Below are 19,723 nucleotides of genomic sequence, written 5' to 3' on the forward strand. Positions count from 1 at the left end.
TAAAAAGATAAATTGGAATCAATTCGTGACTGGCTTTAAATGTTCAAAAGATGTAAGCTCAAGTAAAGGAATGCTATGATCGAACTTTAAGGGGAAGATTAGGTGCACCTAAACCAATAGTAGAGCTCAGGCTACAGCATCAGCGAGTGGTCTCACTACGGTCCTCTCAGCCTTTGGAAGCACGAACTTAAACTATCCAGTTAGGTGTTGGTTACACTGGTCAATCGGATTGGATTTAACGAGATAAAAAAAAAAAATTCTTCCCCATGATTGGTTAAGCGTTTGGCCAATCAATGGAGATGAGCACAGCTACTTCCTTCCGCGATACTAGAGGAAATGGCGTCACACTGCAGTTTCCGGTAGGGAGCCGTTTCCCTCCTGGAGACCACAGCCGGCCGCCATTCGGTTCCCTCTATGGTGGCCGGGGCGGGGCCGTGGTCGTGACGTCCTTGGCGCGGTGGCGGGGGAGGAAGCCGCGGGGAAAATGGCGGACGGAAAAGCGGGAGAGGAGAAGCCGGAGAAGCCGCAGCGAGCAGGAAGCGCCGGAGGTGAAAACAAACCCAGCGTCGCGGGCCGCGGGGGCCGCTCTGGGCCTTCCTCCGAGCTCCCTGGGTGGGGGGAGCGAGGGGATGCCGGTAGCCGAGGCGGGGGTTGGGAGGGAGCGGGAGACGGGCACGGCTTGGGCGGACACGGCGCGGCGGGACTATGGCGTAGCCTACGCTCCTCTACCCTAGGGCCCCGAGCCCCGAATCCGCACGATGCAGACTTCGTGGCGCTTGAGCCCACCCCGGGGCCGAGAGCCCTCCCCCGGGACCCTCCCTCGAGGAGGAGACTAGACCTACGGGGAGATTGGGGGTGGAGTGGGGGAGGGGGGCGGGTCTCGAATCACGCCGAAGCCTGGGAGGGAAGAAGCCGCGGGCCGGTCTAGCCTCCCTCCACCTTCCCGTGCATCTCCTCCCTCGGGGGCCGCAGTGCGGGAGCTGTCTGCTCCCCTTTCCTCCCCGCCCTGCTCCCCACCTTCCCCGACTTGTGAGAGCCTTCCCAGGCGTAAACTGCCCCGCCTGGGAGTCTCGGAGCAGCCAGTGTCCCACTGTGACTTGTCTTAATTAATCCAGCTGTGTGATTACTGTTGGTCGGTGCTCGTTTACCCCTGAAATGAGTCAGGTCCCCATCTTTGCAACAGCCTTTCTTCCCTTTTAATTGTTGTGGTCTCTGGGAAAGATTAAGACGGGGGTGTCTTGAGAGTCTCCCCACCCTTTTGATGGATTGTTCAGTAATTGCATGTTCTCAGGGTCAGGATCTTGTCGCTTTCTTGATCATCTCTCCTCTCCCTTTTGGCTGTCGCTAGGAGGCAGAATGCCAGATTTTTAGGCGCACAAATGGTCTGGTGTGACCTGTCCTGTGTTCTGTTATGTTGGAATAAATAAAACTCAGATTAATGTTAGCTTTGTTGCCTTTCTTCCTGTCATTCTGATGGGTTTTTGTGCTATGTAGGGGAAAAAAAGATACATTACATAATATTCATATCACTCCTTTTCCTCCTTCCCAACCCCACTACCTAACAGACTCAAAAATTTTTCTGATCTGATCTGAAGGTCTAGCGCTCACCAGCACTTGTCGGAAAAATCTTTTAGAGAACCCTAGAATGAGTGGCATGAGTGAAGTGCCCGTTTTAATTTTTCAGTGTGACTCGACTGTTCAAAATTATTTCCTTCTATCAAAGAGAAATAAGTGAAGGATCCAATTAGTTTTGTACCCAAATTCCCTTTTTCAAGGTCCAGGTTGGAGAAGGAAATTTCTTCTCTGTTATAGTTTGACATCACATGCTTTTCTGTTCAAATTAAAAGAGTAAATTTTAAAATTAATATTGCTTTATTAAGGCACTACTTAAGGAGTTCTGCTTTAATACCACAACATTAAGACTTACTGCCCCCCAAATGAAAATAATTTAGTCATTTTTGTTGGGTAGAATACAGATTTGAAGTCCAAAGAAGTTTATGTGCAAATGATAGCTAGAATTTCCTTTTAAAATGTTATCAACATTCCTAAGAATAGGAGTAGAGAACTGTTTAATATGTCGTCTCAAGATATCTCAGAAATGGCAGATAATTCCCAGTTTGCCACTAAGATTTTTAAAAAGATTAGTTGTCAATTGGTAGTATGCTGTCAATTTATGTCAAAATGTTAGAGCAAACAATAAGAAAATAACTGTCAGAGTTATAGAGTATATAGTGTGTGAAGTCATTTATACCAGTCGTGGCAGCAATATTATTAGCCATAGTAGAAGTGCTTCACTGTTTATAAATCAATTCATGTTGTCAAATAATGTTTTTAAAGAATGTATTAAGAGAGTGTAGTGTTTAAAAAAAAAAAAACTTGTGGGTAATTTATTGTCCATGTGAGACTTTAGTGTTGAAATTGCAGTCAACACAGAAGGGTTCTTATCCCAAGCTAGATCTTTATCTTATGTATGTGATCTTACCTTCTTTGTATGTAATTATAGATATGGATAGATTGAAATCTATATCTATATGTGTGTATGTCAACTTAAATTCCCAGAACCTTAGTCTCCGCATTTATAAAATTAGGATAATGCTTCTTTACCTACCTCACAGGGTGGTTGTGAGGAAAACAGCTTTGCAAAAATTTGAAGTAATTTATAAGTGAGTTAACAATACCCTAATGTCTTTTTAGCAATTACTTTATTATTCAGCACCTTGCTTAAATGTGCTTAAATTATCTTGTAGATTTTCTCCTCCTTCCCCCCCACCCCCAATTGATGAAGAAAAGAAAAATTTCATTCATCAAACGATTTCAAATTTATGAATTTTAACAGTTTATAATGCTTCAAAATTTTATAGAAGAAAGAAAACCATTGAAAAATAACTGGATACTCTAAAATACTTACTGTTCTGTTACCCAAGTTGAAATAGATTTGTAGCAGTTGTGTTGTGAGGGCAATAAACTACGTAAGTTTGATTCTCATGGCTTTGGTATTGGTACTTCCTCACATTGGATTAGGGTATGTGTGTGGCTAGAGGTTTTGATTTTTTTTTTCTCCTTCCTCCATTGAGAAGGCAGAGGAGAAAAAATAAATGAGGGCAAGAATTTTGTTATGTCAAGACTTTAAAACTAGTGAAGCAAACAGAAATTTTACCAGGAAAAATGCAATTGTATCTTAAATCACAGTCTTAGCCAGTTGTGATCTCCTAAACTATCTTGAGAACTGAACTGGCAGTGAATATATTAAAGACCTTCTCTTACCAAATTGAAAACAGATCACAAAAAAGGCACTTTGACCTTCCCTATTTAGCCCTGTTCGACAGGTGGGAGGTGGGGGTGGGGTTGGAGGTTTCTACTGAATGTAGTAGATTGATCTAGTTTATTTTCATATTGATTAATTTGAATGTTTTTGGTATGTTTTTAAGAGAAACAAATGAATTCCTTTAAGAAAATTTCTGTTTAAAACAACTTATCTCTTTCATGCTTTTAAAGAAATTTATTATTAAAAATGAAATATTCTAAATCAGAAAAATTATGAGAATAACTTATTAGTTCCCTTCATGTATGCTACAAGTAAATTATATATATGCCTTCCCTTTTTTGAATTTACAGTTGATTACCTCAGTTTGAAGTTAATAGGAAATCACAAAAGTCACATTAAAACATGTAGACTTAGTAGTTCTTTGTAAAAGACCCAGAACACCGAAGGGTCAGCCTAATATAAAGGGGAACAAATGTAAGATTTGGAATTGAGACTCTAGATTTAAATTCTGGCTCTGTCTTTTTACTGTGGTTTCAAACTTTGTAGGCCTGATTTTCGAGTCTTGTAGAATGAAGAGGTTGGACCAAATCAAATGATAGCTAAGATCCCCTTGTAGCTTTGAATCTCTTGTCTAATTTAAGTGACCTGTTTTATATAGTTTAGACTTGGAAGGTACTGTTTTTAAAATATTTGTGATTGATTTGAATAACTCATTAAGCTATTTCAAGTTTGAGTTAGTTGAGAAATACATTTTTTCATATGAATTATATAATACAAAACAATTGAAATTTGTCTAACAACCAAAACAATAAGATTTTATTGTCAGACTATCTGGCATCAATTTCTTATTTGTTTTATTTTCCGTATCTTATTAAATGTATTTTTGAAAGTTGTTCCAAGCAAAGTCATCAGGGAAAATCATTCTAGTGATTTGAAAGGAAGAAGTTGGTTTGTACTTGTTAGTACGATTAGTGGATCTCATCCTCCATGGAGAAGATTCTAACATATGATTATCATCAATTACCCTTTTCTTTCCTGTCCCCTCCATTTTCTTCTTTTTTCATAATTATGGATCTGAATAGTGACATAGAAATTTACATATTTGGTTGTGAAAAGTTTTTCCTGGTTGTGAAGCTATCAGTTTAAGATTAACTTGAAACCCAAGGGCAAATTGTTGCTCTTAAGTAGAATTAGTATATATTAGGCATTATTATCAGAGTAGACCTGAGAAATAGGTGGTGTTTTAGCTTTGCTTTTTTAATTGCTAGAAATGCAATAGAAGATAAAATTAAGTTGCACATAATTTGCTGTTTGAGAGAAATCTTCCATTCTGCTTCCCATTTGGGTTCTGTTATATAGAGGACTAGTCTAATAAGGTGTTTTTGGTTTGTTTTCTTCAGGATAGAAACTAAATAGATGGAATTCAGCATACATACAAGTCAGGAACTTTTTCAAATATAACTTTTTCATTGCTCTCTCAAATAACTGGTTTGGTGGATAGTAGACTTTGATTTGGAGTCAGGGAGACCTAGATTCAAATCCTGCCTTTGACATCTACCTAGAAGTTGTACTGTGTAAATGCACTTTATAGCATTAACCTTTCTAAGAATCAGGTTATCTAATTTTTGTTTTATGGTTGGTCGTCTGCTTGGATAATGAATGGAGTTCCCACATCAAGCAAATCCCAAATATCCGAGAGGTGTAGCTGTATTCTCAATTTTTTTCTTCTAATTCAATCTTGTTATAATTTGCTCAAATTCCCTGTGCCCCAGAATTTAGTTCCAGAAAGACTGAGAAGCAGAAATAGAAGCAAAGAAATATAAGGAGAAAATCAGTTGATATTATTGTCTTTAAATTTTAGATCAGGAATTCTTAAACTTTATTCGTGGAGTGCTCTCAAAGTCCAGTGAAGTCTATTAAAGACACCTTAGAATTATGTTTTTAGATGCATAAAAACATGGGATTACAGAGAAAATCAAACATTGAAATAGTTATAAAAATTTTTAGAAGACAAATTAGTGGACCACAGCTAGAACTTTAGTCCACAGCCTGTCTTTTTTTAATGCTCTTTGTTCTAGTGGTTTTCCACTTGAATATAAAACAAGTATCACTTGAATTCAAATTTCATTTTACCATATGATTCACCTTTATAATATGTAATCCATAATGTAAAGTAATCTCATTTGTTTTATTTCACTACTGAATCTTTTTTCCTCAAATAAGAATGAGCTTGATAAGTCAAACAGTTGACTTACTTATAAAACTCATGTGGGCAACTTTATAATAAAATTGATCAAAAATACTTGAAAGTTCTAAATTTAGTATTTAAATGATGATATTTTCATAAATTCTTTTTGCATTTCCTTTTGTTTGAAAATTCTAAACTGGGATGCTAGTATAGATGCCATTATTTTTTAAACACTATATTTTGCACAACCTTTCACTTCTCAGTAATTTATTATAATATTTTAATGAGTGATTGGCATCATCTGCCATCCTTTGCAGGTATAATAAAATATTTCTTCCACCTGATTCCTTAATTTCCCAATCCAAAACTAAATCCTTGTTAGTCCCACTCTGAGTAACATAATATTGTTCTCATTGCTTCCTATAATCTCCAGCAATAACTTGAAGATATTATTTCCACTTTTTTCCAAACAAGCTTGAGCATTAAGTTCAAGTATTTATTAAAAGAGCAACAACAACAAAACCCCTCCACCCATTTCAGTATTTGGACCTTGAATCATAGCTTTCTAATAGCTACATTTTTGTCTTTTTCTTTTCTTTTATTTCATTTTTGGTTTCATTTTTTCCTATTATCTCTGACTGCTTGCCACACATTTATTATATACTAGCAGTTTGTATCCTTGTTGTCTGGAACATAGAAAAGAAAGAAAATAAATTTTTTAATCTTGAGCTAGTTTCTTCATTCCCCGACATCTAGTATGTTCCTAAACACTTTCCTCTGCTGTTCATGTGATGTATGCTTAAGGAATATCAACTAGTTTTTACATTTGATACTTGGATTTTTTTTCATTCTTAAATTTGATACTAAATATCTAGGAAGGTACAAATTACTAAATAAATTTGGTATAGTCCAAAACTAAACATGAATTACTTGTAGATTATCACTTGTTTTATCCCATCCATGGTCTTTTCCCTTCATAAAAATAGATAATTGAGAATTTAATATGACTGCACTTTGAAAATGTATTCATACGCATGGATGATTCTCCTCTTAATTGCTCTCTGTAATTTCAAACAACTCAGCATAACCAAAATTCTAAGGCATATTTTATTTATTAATATTTCTCAGTAAATTAAGTTTCAAACCAGTATTGTGAATGCCCCTTTCTAGGTAGATATTAATGCAATTGTGGAATTTAGACATTACCAGAAATTACCAGCTATTCTCCTAATCTTCAAGATTGCCCTTAATTATAAACCAGTTAATTACTAACAAATTAGATGATCATACTGAGGAATTTTTAACCACTTGGGTGTTTTGGAAGTTTTTTGTTTGTGTTAAGCAGACTCCTCTTTACCTTTTTTCCTCCCCACACACATATAGAATTTTTGGTTTTGTGTAGTAGAACAATGTTTAGTCAAAAGTGTATTCATTTTTTGAAAAATATGTTTGTAATTTTAAGTTGCCCTGTATTTTATGCTAGTTACTTCAAAGGAGCCTCTTCTACTGCCACACAATCTCTGTTCCCTCTGTATGCTCAAACAAAACAGTGGAGGAGACTGTTGGGCCAGTAGGTTTGCAGCTGCAGAGGTACTTTCCTTATAACAATGCTTTATGAGGTTGCTGCTCCCATCACTCTGCTCAGTAAAATTAGCTCATCTTGGTAAGTTGTTTCGACTTCACCAGGACCTGAAGAAGAGGCAGAAAAACCTGTGAAAACTAAGACTGTTTCTTCCAGTAATGGAGGGGAAAATTCGAGTCGCAGCGCAGAGAAGCGATCAGCTGAAGAAGAAGCCGAAGACTTCTCATCCAAGCCTGTGCCTGCAAAGATAGCCAAGTTTGGGTTTGCCATAGGCAGTCAGACGGCAAAGAAAGCACCAGTCATATCCATCAAACTTGGAGCAAGTGTGAGTCATTATTTTGAACTTGGTGTTCACAGGGGATGGGTCAAATCTGGGAGGGAATCAGAAGATTGTTTGAGAATCTTATCTTAAAAAAAAAATAAAGACTTCATAGATATTTTTGTCTGAAATGTATCCTACGATTACATGGTATGTGTATCTGTTTGTGAGTATGCTATTATTTAGGAAAGATTAATGAAAAACCTAGAACAACTATGATACAGAATCATAGAAAATGAAAACTTAATTGTATCACTTTAGATTAAAAAGAGCTTTATAAAATATATTCAGAGAGGAGAAAAGTGGATCTTCATCTAATTCTTTGGGGTCTGGGGAATCAGGACCCTAAGTCTACCATGTTTTGTTGTGCTTCTAGAGAGACTGACATCAACCAGAGGCCTATGGATAGAGTAGATATTGAAAACATGAAGAAACTGTGGGGAAATGTGTTCACATGGAAAAGAGTGTTTAAGATAGGACAATGAAAAAGCATCTTCAACTTGTATCACTTGTTCCCAAAATTTCTTGGTCACTATTTGATCACTATATCTTATTAATCAGAACTTCATTCATCTCTAACTTTTTACTTCGCTCTCCCAGCTTTGAACTACCTCCTATTCATCTGTTGATCATCTTTACCACTCCCAATGGGTCCTTGGTCTTAACCCACTCTAAATTTGCAATCCATTTTTCACTTTAGGAGAGCATGGCTGTAAGATCTGATTTTATGTCTGTCTCTTTTGTACACAACTGATAAAGGCTCTTGTCTAAGCCCGGAAAAGATGGTGTACTGAATTCATTCTTCTGTATGTGGTCTATTAGTCAGAGAGTATTTCTGAGACCACTAACTCTGGCTGGAAGGTTTTCCTCCACCAACATCTTTGAGCCTCAATTACAGGGGGGAAAAAAATTCTGACAATTTTGTCTTATTTCCATTCTAATGTTCCAACACCTTTTTGGATCCCAGTTCTCTCATTAAGTATGTCAACTATCTTCAATTCTGCATTCATCTAATTGTATTTTCATCTAGCCTTCATCTTTTTATTATTTGCAAGAATTTTGTGAAAGTTTATCAGATATCTTAGGAAATCCAGATACTCTGCAGCTTTTCACTGACATATCTTAGATGGTAACCCTGCCAAGAAAGGAAATGTGGTTCATCTGGCATGGTTTGTTTTAATGAGCCTAGGCTAAATTATATTAACCCTTAATTCCCTTTCTACTTGCTCACAAACAAACCATTTAATGCTCCCTTCCAGAATGTTTTCAGGTATCAAGGTCACAGTCAGTGTCTTATATTTTGTTGAATTGCCCTTTCTATGGAAATGAGAAAAACATTCCCACCTATAATCCCTGGGACACTTCAATTCAGCAAAATTGCAGCAGTCACTTCTTCAAACGCTTTCTTTTTACTTATTTCAAGAAGTTCTTTTTCTCTCTCACTTTCTTGAATTTTAGTACCCTCATAATTTTTTTTCCCCTCTCATTATTATGAAGGCTGTTTTTGATGAAAACAAATGTAAAATAGGAAACAAATGTTCTGTTTCTTTCCTTTCATCCCAGATAGAAGGCCTATGCTGTCCTGGTTCTTTTCTCCAATGTAACATTTTTGTTTTAAAAACAAAAAACAAACAAAAAAAAAAAAAACCCCGCACCTTTTTATTTATCACAAGCCTCAATTGATTCCAGACTTTAGCCTTCCTGATGTGATTATAGAACTAAACCATCCTTGCTTTTTTAAAATTACTATTTCTTTTCTTTTCTTTTGGCATATTCCCTCTTCAAATAATTCTTCCTTCTGTCTCTTGTTTGTATGGCTCCCTGGTTTGGATGTCTCTTTCTCCCATCTGCAACCGCCATCCCCCAAACCAGTGTTGAGAGAGCAAATGTAAAAGATACTGGATTTGGAAGATTGCTTGGATTCAAATCTTGCCTCTGCTACTTGATCTTGGGCAAGTCACTTGCTTTCTTGAACTTGTTTCCTCATTTGTAGAATGAAAAGTTTGGACTAAATTATGTCTGAAGTTTCTTATAGCTATGAGGCTTCAATATTTAGCTATCACAATTTTGTCTTAATTTCATTTTGACAATTTCTAAGCCCTCTTGAATTGATTTTTTTCTTTATTCTCTCATATCTTTTCTTTGAACTTGTGAAATCGATTGGAAAAATTGGGGGCGTATTAGAAAATACTAATACCAAAATAGTTAAATTCTATAAAGGCTCCAGATTTGTCATTTGGCTTAAATAGCACGTGATAAAAATTAAGTTCTTCATCATCTTTATTTGGAATTATAACAAGAAGAATGTTGACGTATAAAAAACAAGTTTTAAATGTACTCTAAGATAGAAAATTTTAATTTCTTGGAACCTTGGTAAAATCAAGTAAGTGAAATATTTTGCCAGTAAAGAATAAATATTAAGGTAATGTTAGATGACATATGGTATTAGTACTAGGTTTTTAAGTAAAAGAAAAGTCATCTAAAATTCTCCACTGTTAATGATGCTAGTTAGTTATAGCTATCATAACAGCAGCAGCTATTTTTCTGAAGCTAATTTTTGGGGAAAAGTGTTTTTCTGACAGATGTATATATTCTAGATTATCTCTTTCAAGAATGATTATCTAAAATGTTACATGGGTTTTTTTCCCCAATGTTTTTGTAATCTTGGTGTGTGGTCCTTTTTGAAAAATCCCATATTAACAGACAATTGTTATCACCCCAAATGGTCTTTTTGTTAGATGAATTTTAAGGGCAGGATTTGGGGGGGGAGAGTTTATTTTAAAATATGTGAAAAGAAAATTCAGACCATTTGTTATCATTCTTTTCTACTTTTCTTTTAAGATTTTTGTATATTAAAATTTTATGCATCATAATAAATGTATTAAAACTAATGATATTTTAAGTAAGTGGTTAGTTATGGGATCTGTGACAGATTTCACTGTATTATATAGATTGATTATTTGTGCAGTCAGGAGTCCATATATAATTCACATTTGTGGTTGTACTCCCTTTAGAAGATCATGTCTTATAACTACATGAAAATCAGTCAGCAAATGTATCCTTAATGCCTGATGACACTTGGCATTGAGCTGTCTTTGGGAAAATATTCTTTACAAAATCAAATATATGGGACTTTGATGAGAAAATGTTTTAGGCTTAACATATAAATATCCAATTTTACTTAAAAACTATTACTAATTAGATCTGTCACACCTAATAGTAGTTCCATATTCTCAGGGAGCATAGGGGGCCTAAAAGATGAGATTTTCCAAAGTACTAACTTATTGCTTAAAATATTTTGAAAGCAAAAACCTCTTTTTTCTTTTTTTAAATACAAAAAAAAAAATCAGTTTTCCTCTTGAATTGCCTGCATATGGTATACATGCTTTGCTTATATAGTGTTTGTCTGTTTTGATATCTCTTTTTTTAGAAGCCTAAAGAAACTGTTCCAACTCTTGCCCCTAAAACCCTTTCAGTAGCAGCAGTTTTCAATGAAGATGATGATGTAAGTTAATGGCTAATTCCGTTTCTTATTCTTAAGTTAATCATATTAAAGAATTTTTGGACTTCTTCAAGAAGACTAAAAATCTGAGGTCACAAAAAATAATTGGGTGATGGGATAGAACACAGCAATTCTGTCTTTTAGTCATAGTTGCCTAATTTGTACCAAGGCATAAGGGGTATATTAGAAAAAATAAGCCCATCCCTTATCCTTGAGCTTATATTCTGTACAGGGGAAGGGTTTTGAAAGGAAGGTGGGAAGAGAATAGCATGTTCATAGATAAATATATTTTGATTTAAAAAAAAAATCACTGCACACTGATAGCAGCAGAGAGATATTAACAGCTGGGAGTATCAGGAAACCCTCTTGAAGGAAATGGCCCACAAGCTGAGCTTTGAAACAATGTGAGGTATTTAAGAAGCAAAGAGAGGAGGAAAAACAGGTGTTCCCACAATTTTGAATTTTTCTGGTGGCATCTGTAAGAATTGGGGCGAAAGAGGATGGGTGGGTGATTTTTTGGTATTTGAAGAGGGGGCATTCTATCTCCCTCAAGCTTGAAGGCTCATTCAAGCAAAGAATGGGTGACTGGTAAACATGTTTAAGCAAAGATTGAATGATTGCTTATTAAAAGTGCAAGAGGAATTCATGGGCCACACAAAAGTTAAGACTGAAATATGAAGCATCATCTTCATGGCTCTAATTTCAAGATTCTTAAAAGAGTTTGAGGACAAGATCCCAGAGCCCTATTTTCTTCTATTCATGATGTTAATTTCTGATGAAGATAAAATTAGCATTTTTATTTGTAAAAAAGTCTCATTTCAACATAAAATTAGCTCACATCTAATAGGGTTTTAAGAGTTGCACTTTGTATACACATATCTCATTTGATTTTCACAACAACCTTGTATAATAGGTGCTATAATTCTCCCCATTTTATAGATAAATATGACTGACCCTCAAAGAGGCCAAGTAATTTGTTTAGAGTTACGTAATTGTAATTGTCTAAAGAATTTTCAAGTGTTTGATGTGAGTAGAGGTTAGATAAAGACTGATGTATAATATTTTAACAATAACATATATTGGATTACTTGCCATCTAGGGGAAGGGATGGGAAAAAGGAGGGGAAATTTTGGAACACAAGGTTTTGCAAGGGTCAGTGTTGAAAAATTATCCATGCATATGTTTTGAAAATAAAAAGCTTTAATAAAAAAAAAGACTGATGTATAAAGACATATCTATTATCATTTTGATTGATAAACCATATTAATTTTGCATCTTGAATCATTTGACAATTTCAAGAATTTTAGTAATGAGATCTTCCTTTTGTAATTTTAGGGGAGGAAGGAAATAGTTTTGCATTTCTGGTTAAAGCAATTATACCTTACTGTAATTTCTCTCAAGAGTTACAGCTCAGGGGTCAGGTGGAAAGTAGGACCAATTGAGAGATGAGAGAGTTGTGTTGTCTGTAAAGTAGGTAGAGAGTAGACATTTTAGCAGTAAAGATTTCCTTCTTGGGATTAAGGTCTTAATTTGCCTCATAAAATAAATACACAGGAAAAACAAATAGTGTTTTGTGATATTGACTTTAATTAAGGATAGTCAGTTCCTACTAAAATAGTTTTAATAATTTGTTTTTTCTTCCTTCCATGTCTGTTATATACCATGATTCACAATAACAAGGAACAAAAAATTGTTGTTTTTACAAAGCATTTATAATTCTGTATTTTAAAAATTTCCATCTTAAAAAAAATGAAATTAATAGGGCTAGCTAGTTGGTATAGTGAATAAAGCACCAGCCTTGAAATCATGGGGACCCGAGTTCAAATCTAGCCTCAGATGCTTAACACTTCCTGGCTGTGTGACCCTAGGCAAGTCACTTAATTCCAGTTGCCTCAGGGGGAAAAATTGTTAATTTTGTGCCAACATTTCATCTGTGATATTTTTTCGCAGAGTGAACCAGAGGAAATGCCTCCAGAAGCAAAGATGCGGATGAAGAATATTGGAAGGTATTTAAATTTTTTGCATATGTTTAAACTATTAACAAATCATAGAAGAGCTGAAGTCATTAAAGGATATTGTAAGATCCTAAATCTCTTGGGATAAAGTCACATAAGGAAAGTTTTACTACTGTTTTACTTCTTTCAAGGAATTGAGAGGTGACCATGATTTTGGGACAAAGGGAAATCACAAACTTTATAAGCAGTCAGAGGTTCTTTAATTCCTCACTTGATGGGAAAAAAAGTTTCTCTGAGGAAAAAATATTATATACATATAAAAAAAAATTCTCCTTAGGATTCTTTTCAGAGATCGACAGATGGTTTTTAATTAAATAGTCACAAAATTTGTCATGGGTTGAAATTTAAGTTTGTTGGTGATGAGGTTATTAATATAGAGAATCGTGATAATATCTTCTCATCCATTTTTGCAAAATTAATATCTCAGTACCTTATAAGGAATGCACAACCTTAAAGTAAACCCCCCAAAATGAGAGCAAATTTTGAAGATATTTAGTTCCCACAGAAATAGAGCAAGATACCCATTCCACAAAAGACAAAGGAGCTAGAGTCTGAAAAGAGGTTATTTAATTTTAAATTGGATAATGCAAATAAGAATAATGTAGTTCTTCTAAAAGCAAACAGATTGACAAAAATTTTAGAGTGATAATAATCAGACTAATTTTGTTACTGTTGCTTTAAAAATGCCACATTTGTTTTCTTTATTTGATATAACAGTCTAAGAGTAAAAAATAATAGTGTTAATATTACACTGCATGTCTTCATGGTGTTTTTCCTTTAGGTTTACTTAAACTATTGTGGTATATGAACAGTGTCATATTTAGAAACACTAAAATATGAGAAGATGAGTTGTTAGGATTATGAAAGAGAGAAGACTCACTAGATAAAATTGACTTGGAATCTGAAGAGACATGAACTCAAATCCAAGATTTCACACTGCCTGTTTGACTGTAGACAGATTGCTCAATCTCTATTTGTTGTCGTTTTTCTCATATGTAAAATGGAAATCATATGCATACTATCTGCTTTACAGCTAATTATTGAAGGGAAATTAAATGATGAAATTTTCACATCTTGCTGTATCACAGTACTATCTAAAGGCCTTTAAACTGTTTATAAACTTCTTTTTCATTCTTAAAAATAGGGATACACCAACATCAGCTGGACCAAACTCCTTCAATAAAGGAAAACATGGATTTTCTGATAACCAGAAGCTGTGGGAACGAAATATAAAATCTCACCTTGGAAATGTCCATGACCAAGATGATGACTAAATGATGTGTTTCAAGATTGGGGTATGGGGTGGGTGTGATGTTAAAAGGAACAGTTTCCTTTTTTTTTTTTTTTTTTAAAGGAAAAAAGAATGATATAAGACTATCTTTGGAGCCACTTTAAAACAAAAATTGAGTGGTGTACTAATAAATGAAAGTTTGAAATTAGAGGTAATTTATGTTTTATACACAGATTTCAAGACATTTGCTAATTTTGTAGTTCATGTGATTAGTTTCAAAAGGTTACAGATAATAAAGAAGTCAGAAATGGTACCTTTTTAAGAATTGCTTATTTTTTTAGTCACAACTATTAGCACATTAAGGAGGAAGCAAAAGTTTACTGTCTCTTTGACTGTTCAAATTGAAAACAACTACTAAACTCTATCTTTACCTAAACTATCTGGCTCCCAAGAACAGCCTTATAGAGAAGGAGTGTTGTACTGGGAGGGAAGTGTTACTGGAACGTTGATTTGAAAATAATAATTTAGACAAAATAGAAATATGACAGCTTTTTTTTCGATGGACATTTTTTTTAGTCATGAACTAGGCATTGCTAACAGCAGCTACAGAAGCTATAACAAGAAAAACCATAATTACTCTTTTGAAATTTTATGTAAAGTATTTAATATATGATGTGGCCTGATTCAGCTTAATAGGGCTTGTTCTAACTTCATTGGTTTTCAAAGGACAAGCATTTACTGTGCAAGTAAATCAGTATTTTAAATGTGTTTCTTTGAGTTATTGGTATTAACAAGCTCCTGTAAGCATGTCCACCAGAACTTGAGATAAATATAAGGAAGCTGTTTCTTTTAAAAAGTAAACCACCACCAAAAATGTGATTAAAATATGTACATTGCTTAAATGCATTTGGCTTTTTTAATTTTAAAAGAAATGACACACCAAAAATTCATTAACATTGTATAAAGATGGTGAAGGTGCACTTTCTGTATTGTCAGAGCATTTAAATTACCAATTTAGTGAAAACTAATTTGAATATAAGCAACGTTAATTTTCTCATTACTAGGCTGGTATATAATATGCTCATTTATAAGCCTATTTCTTTATAGACCACTGGCCCATTTCAGGTACTGAAAATACAAGAGAGTGCATCTTTAAAATTATTTTATGAAAGATTTGACCACTTATACTTTGAGTCTGTAAGTTCTGAGAGGTTTCTTTTGTATTTTTGTATCGTATATGTAATCTTAAATTTCTTTGAAATATAATGCTGTTGGAACACCTGTTTTAGTATCTTTAAAAGCTTTGTCATAAAAAATGTATAATGTTTTCTTGAAAATTCCTTCAATGTTGAATTTGAAGGCAGCTTTAGACTATTCTATTGGTGGTAACTGCCAGTTAAACTCTTAGAATAGGTAATCGTTCCAGAGGAGCTGCCTTGTATTGTATATTCCTAATATTTTTGTCCAGTTGCATTTATATTTAGACTATGTCCCACATAAAACAATGAAAATGTACATAGAACTATTAGTTCTTCCTTATTTGACTTAACCATATCAAAATTCATAAATTTATCTTTAGACACTCTAATGTAGGCAAACTTTCCATTTTTGTCCTTTTTATTGTTATGTTTAAAGTAAGGATTCTTCCTCTTCTGAATGTTTTCTTGACCCAAATGAAATGATAGCCTAAGGTCAAGACAGGAGAGAGTGATGACTGAGATGAATGTCTTTACTAAAATACCAATAAATTTGTGAAACTCAGTAATACAGTATGTTCTATTCTCCTTAACTGTTGCTATCTTCCATAAAGAACAAAATAAACTAAAATTACTGATTCCCACTCACGATGGGCAAAGTATAAAAGAACAGGAGAGATTTTTAAATCACTCAGCTACTACAATTAGATATTAATCATTCATCATGTAATATGTTCACTACAAATTGTATTACATAGTTGTTAACCTGTTTCCCTGTCAGAATGTTAGGTCTTTGAAGGAAGCAACTGTTTTTTCCTTTCTTTGTGTCTCTAGTGTTTAGCACAGCATGTGGCTGGCACAGCATTTAATACTTTTTGACTGAGTGACTGTTGCACTTGATATGAGTAAAGTCAAATTAGCCTAAAATGTAAATGATCAAACTAAAACTTAATCTCAGATGGGTTATGGAAAGTGCTTTATAAACCTTAAAAGCACAATATAAATGTCAGTTGCTATTATTACTTGGAAGGAACTCAATACTTAATATTATTACTATTAGGTGCTAGGGAAGCAAAGAAATATTTGATACAAACCACTTTCAAGGACTTTAAAATAGGAAAATTTTATACACACACACAAAAAAAACCACATAAATTCCAAAAAAATTTAAAAGTAGAAGGTCCAGCCAGGTAAAGTAGTTTGAAACTTTTTAGGAAGAAAAAAAAATCACTTTCCCTTGAGGGAAAAGGGCAAGGCAAACAAAAAGCAAAATGGAAGAGGTAACCCTGGAGTTGAGTCTTTGCAAGAAGAGCTGGGAAGGGATTTTGGAACTGATATATTTTACATAGCATTGTTTCTCTTGATTCAGTGGAGAAGAATGCTGGACCTTGAGTCAGGAAGACCCGAGTTCAAATCTGATCTAAAACATAATAGTTGTGAACCTGAGCAAGTCACAACATCTGATTCAATTTCCTCATCTATAAAATAGGGATAATAACAGCATCTGTCTCTTGGGGTTGTGAGAATCACGTGAAATCTTTGTAAAGAAATTTTAAAGTGCTATATGCTAGCATAAGTACATGGTAAGGGAATAAGAATAGTCATAGCACCTACTATGTCCATTTTATTTATGTGCCAGGCTCTTTCTAAACATCTCATTTAATCCTTAAAGGAACCCTGGGAGGTCAGTGCTATTCCATTTCCATTTTGTAGTTGAGGAAACTGAGGTAGAAAGGTTACATCACTTGTTCAAGATTATATAGCTAGTACATGTCTTAAGCTGAGATTTTAATTTGCATTTTCCTGACTATTTTATCTACTTACAAAGTACCTAGCTGCCTCTGCATTTGAAGGAGAAATGATTGGAGGATGAGAAAACCAACCAGGCTTCTGCCTTCTAAAACCATGGAGAGTCCATACACCAGGATCTTTCTTTTCCATACATCCCTTACTCCAGAAATAGGAAAAGGCCCATAGCTTGGACAGGCATCTTGCTATTTACCTGCTTCCCACCCATCTTATCCTTCCTCTTTTGTTTTCAAATATTGTATGAAAAATCAATTCTGTTTTAAGACAAAGGTCAGCTACTATTGCTACTGAAAAAAGATATAAGTATACTATGGCTCCACTCAAAATCTCTTGTGATTCAGTTTTAAGATTGCCTAGGCAGAAGTTTGCTTTCCTGACATCTCTCCCCTTACATCCCATTTGTATTAGTCCCTACTTAACCTGAGACCCTTTCCCATTCTTGTTGCTCCCTCCTTTCCACTGTGCTCTATGAAAACTACCTTTCACACATATCTTAAATAGCTGAAACCTGGCAGGCACAATGGACCCAGGGAGGAAATAGAAATGTTTCTTTTTACTATTGATTTCAGCTGAGATCTCCCTCTGCCACATCATTCAGCAATATCACATTTAAGGTTCACTTCATCTAAGTGCCCTGTCCAGTTGCAAATGGCAGTTATCTAACTCGGGAATATTCTTTCTTCCTTTATGAAAGAGTTTTAGAAAACCTGGATCACTATCCTCTCTCCTATCCCAACTTTTATTTGATCTTTTTATTGTTATGAATTTAAAATAAAAGAAGGAATTCCACCTAAAAAGAGCAGATAATGAAGATTGTACATGAAATTGCAAATATTAAGTATAGCTTTTCCTTTTAAAGTATATAATAAATTAGTATGCTGTTTGACAATTCTTCTGTGTTTCCTTCTGATATGGGTTCTGTTTGTTTCTGGGCATTAAAAAATATATATATTTTAATAACCTTTCTTTTTTTGACAATTTTGACAATCCCTCTAATTCTTCCAAAGGCCCCATAAAAAAACAAGGGGGAAAAAACACATGCATATTCACAAATTGACCATGTCCAAAAATGTATCTCATTCTGCAGCTTGAAACCTTACTGGTAAGGGTGGGGGAAGGAAATAATCAACATTTATTTAATGTGCCAGCAACTGTCAAATGTTTTTTCCAACTGTCTTATTTTTCAGATGAGTGGTACACCATCAATTCTTTGAAGTCATAATTGGTTGTTGATCAAATTTTTAAATCATCAGTTTTTTTAAATAATGTTGCTATAATTGTACTATTAGATAATGTCGTTCTAGTTCTCCATACAAATCTTTCTGAATCCATTTTGAAAAATACAGTATTTCATAAGTCACATAATTTGTTTAGCCAAGCCCAGACTGATGTGCACCCTCACTATTTCCAGTTCTTTGCTACAACAAAATAAGTTGCTATAAATATTTTTGTACATAGATGTCTTTTCTCTCTTTGATCTATGGGGTATTTTGAGGTGCAGAAGTAGTATTGCTGAGTCAAAAGAATTATTTATCCATTTTAGGTATAATTTCAAATTGTTTTCCAGAAAGGTTGATAGAGTTTGCAGCTCCACTAACAATGAATGCATTAGTGTACCTATCTTCTTACAACCATCTCAATGTTTGTCTTTTTTGGGTGGGGAGAGGGAATTCTTTACCAATACGATAATGTGTTAAGATAGAACTTTGCAGTTGTTTCAATTTGCATCTCTCAGATAGTAATATAGAGCATCTTCATATAGTTGAGAAATTTATTTCTTTGAAAACTGCCTGCTGAGCATTAATCTGTAAGGAGAAATATTGAACAGAATAGATAATGATACAGTGTTCCAATTTGGCAAAGTGTTTTACATATGTTATTTCATTTGACTTTGTTCTGTGAAAAAGAGAGAGAGAGAGAGTGAGTGTGTGTGTGTGTGTGTGTGTGTGTGTAAAATGAGGGATATTGGCCTATAATTATCTTCTCTCTTTTATCCGTAGATTAGGTAGCATAATCATATTTGTATCTTAGGTGTTGATAGAATCTTATTTTTTTGAAAACGGTGTATGTAGTGCTGAAATTATTCTTTGAATGTTTAATTGAACTTGTAAAAATCATTTGGTTGTGGGGCTTTTTAAGATTTTTTGTTCTGTTAATATGTTTTGTTTTTTTTTTTTTAACAAATAATCATTTAATTATTTTGGGCACGTAACTTAGCAAAATAATTTCTGGTAATTTTCTTTTATGTCATACTAAATTGTAATGAATTTTTCTTTTTTCATTACCCTGATTTGCCTTTCTTTAAAAAAAAAAAAAATCAAATTAACTAATTTATTTTTGTAATTTAAAAAGTGGCTCCTGGTTTTATGAATTTAATAGTTTTTGTTTTGTTTTGAGTTTCATTTATTTGTCTTAATCTCAACATTTTTATTTTTGTGTTTAGTTGGGATTTTTTTGATGTGCTACATCTCCAGTTTTTTGTTGTTGTTGCTGCTGCTGCTTTCCTAATTCAATGATCTATTCCTTTTCTCTTTTGTTGAGCATTTAGGGTTATATATTTTCCTCCAAACACTGCTTTGTCTGCATCATGAAAGTTTTATGTTTTCTCATTGTCAT

The 19,723-nt window shown here is 34.3% G+C and overlaps 1 protein-coding gene across 2 annotated transcripts; it reads left to right on the forward strand.

Annotated features, from left to right (window-relative positions):
* Positions 1-397: 397 nt before the first annotated feature.
* PCNP (PEST proteolytic signal containing nuclear protein) lies at positions 398-17,998 on the forward strand. Of its 2 annotated transcripts, none has more exons than XM_003763534.4 (5): positions 398-548; positions 7,140-7,360; positions 10,785-10,859; positions 12,807-12,862; positions 14,016-17,998. In XM_003763534.4, the coding sequence occupies exons 1-5, from the start codon at positions 485-487 to the stop codon at positions 14,143-14,145; spliced, it is 546 nt and encodes a 181-aa protein (XP_003763582.1). In that variant the 5' UTR covers positions 398-484; the 3' UTR covers positions 14,146-17,998. The 2 variants fall into 2 exon arrangements, with proteins under 2 accessions (XP_003763582.1, XP_023354724.1); XM_023498956.2 differs by lacking the exon at positions 398-548 and adding an exon at positions 5,594-7,116 and having other exon boundaries at positions 7,192-7,360.
* The last annotated feature ends 1,725 nt before the right edge of the window (positions 17,999-19,723 follow it).

The sequence above is a fragment of the Sarcophilus harrisii genome, chromosome 3 (assembly GCF_902635505.1).
Source record: "Sarcophilus harrisii chromosome 3, mSarHar1.11, whole genome shotgun sequence".
NCBI lineage: Eukaryota > Metazoa > Chordata > Mammalia > Dasyuromorphia > Dasyuridae > Sarcophilus > Sarcophilus harrisii.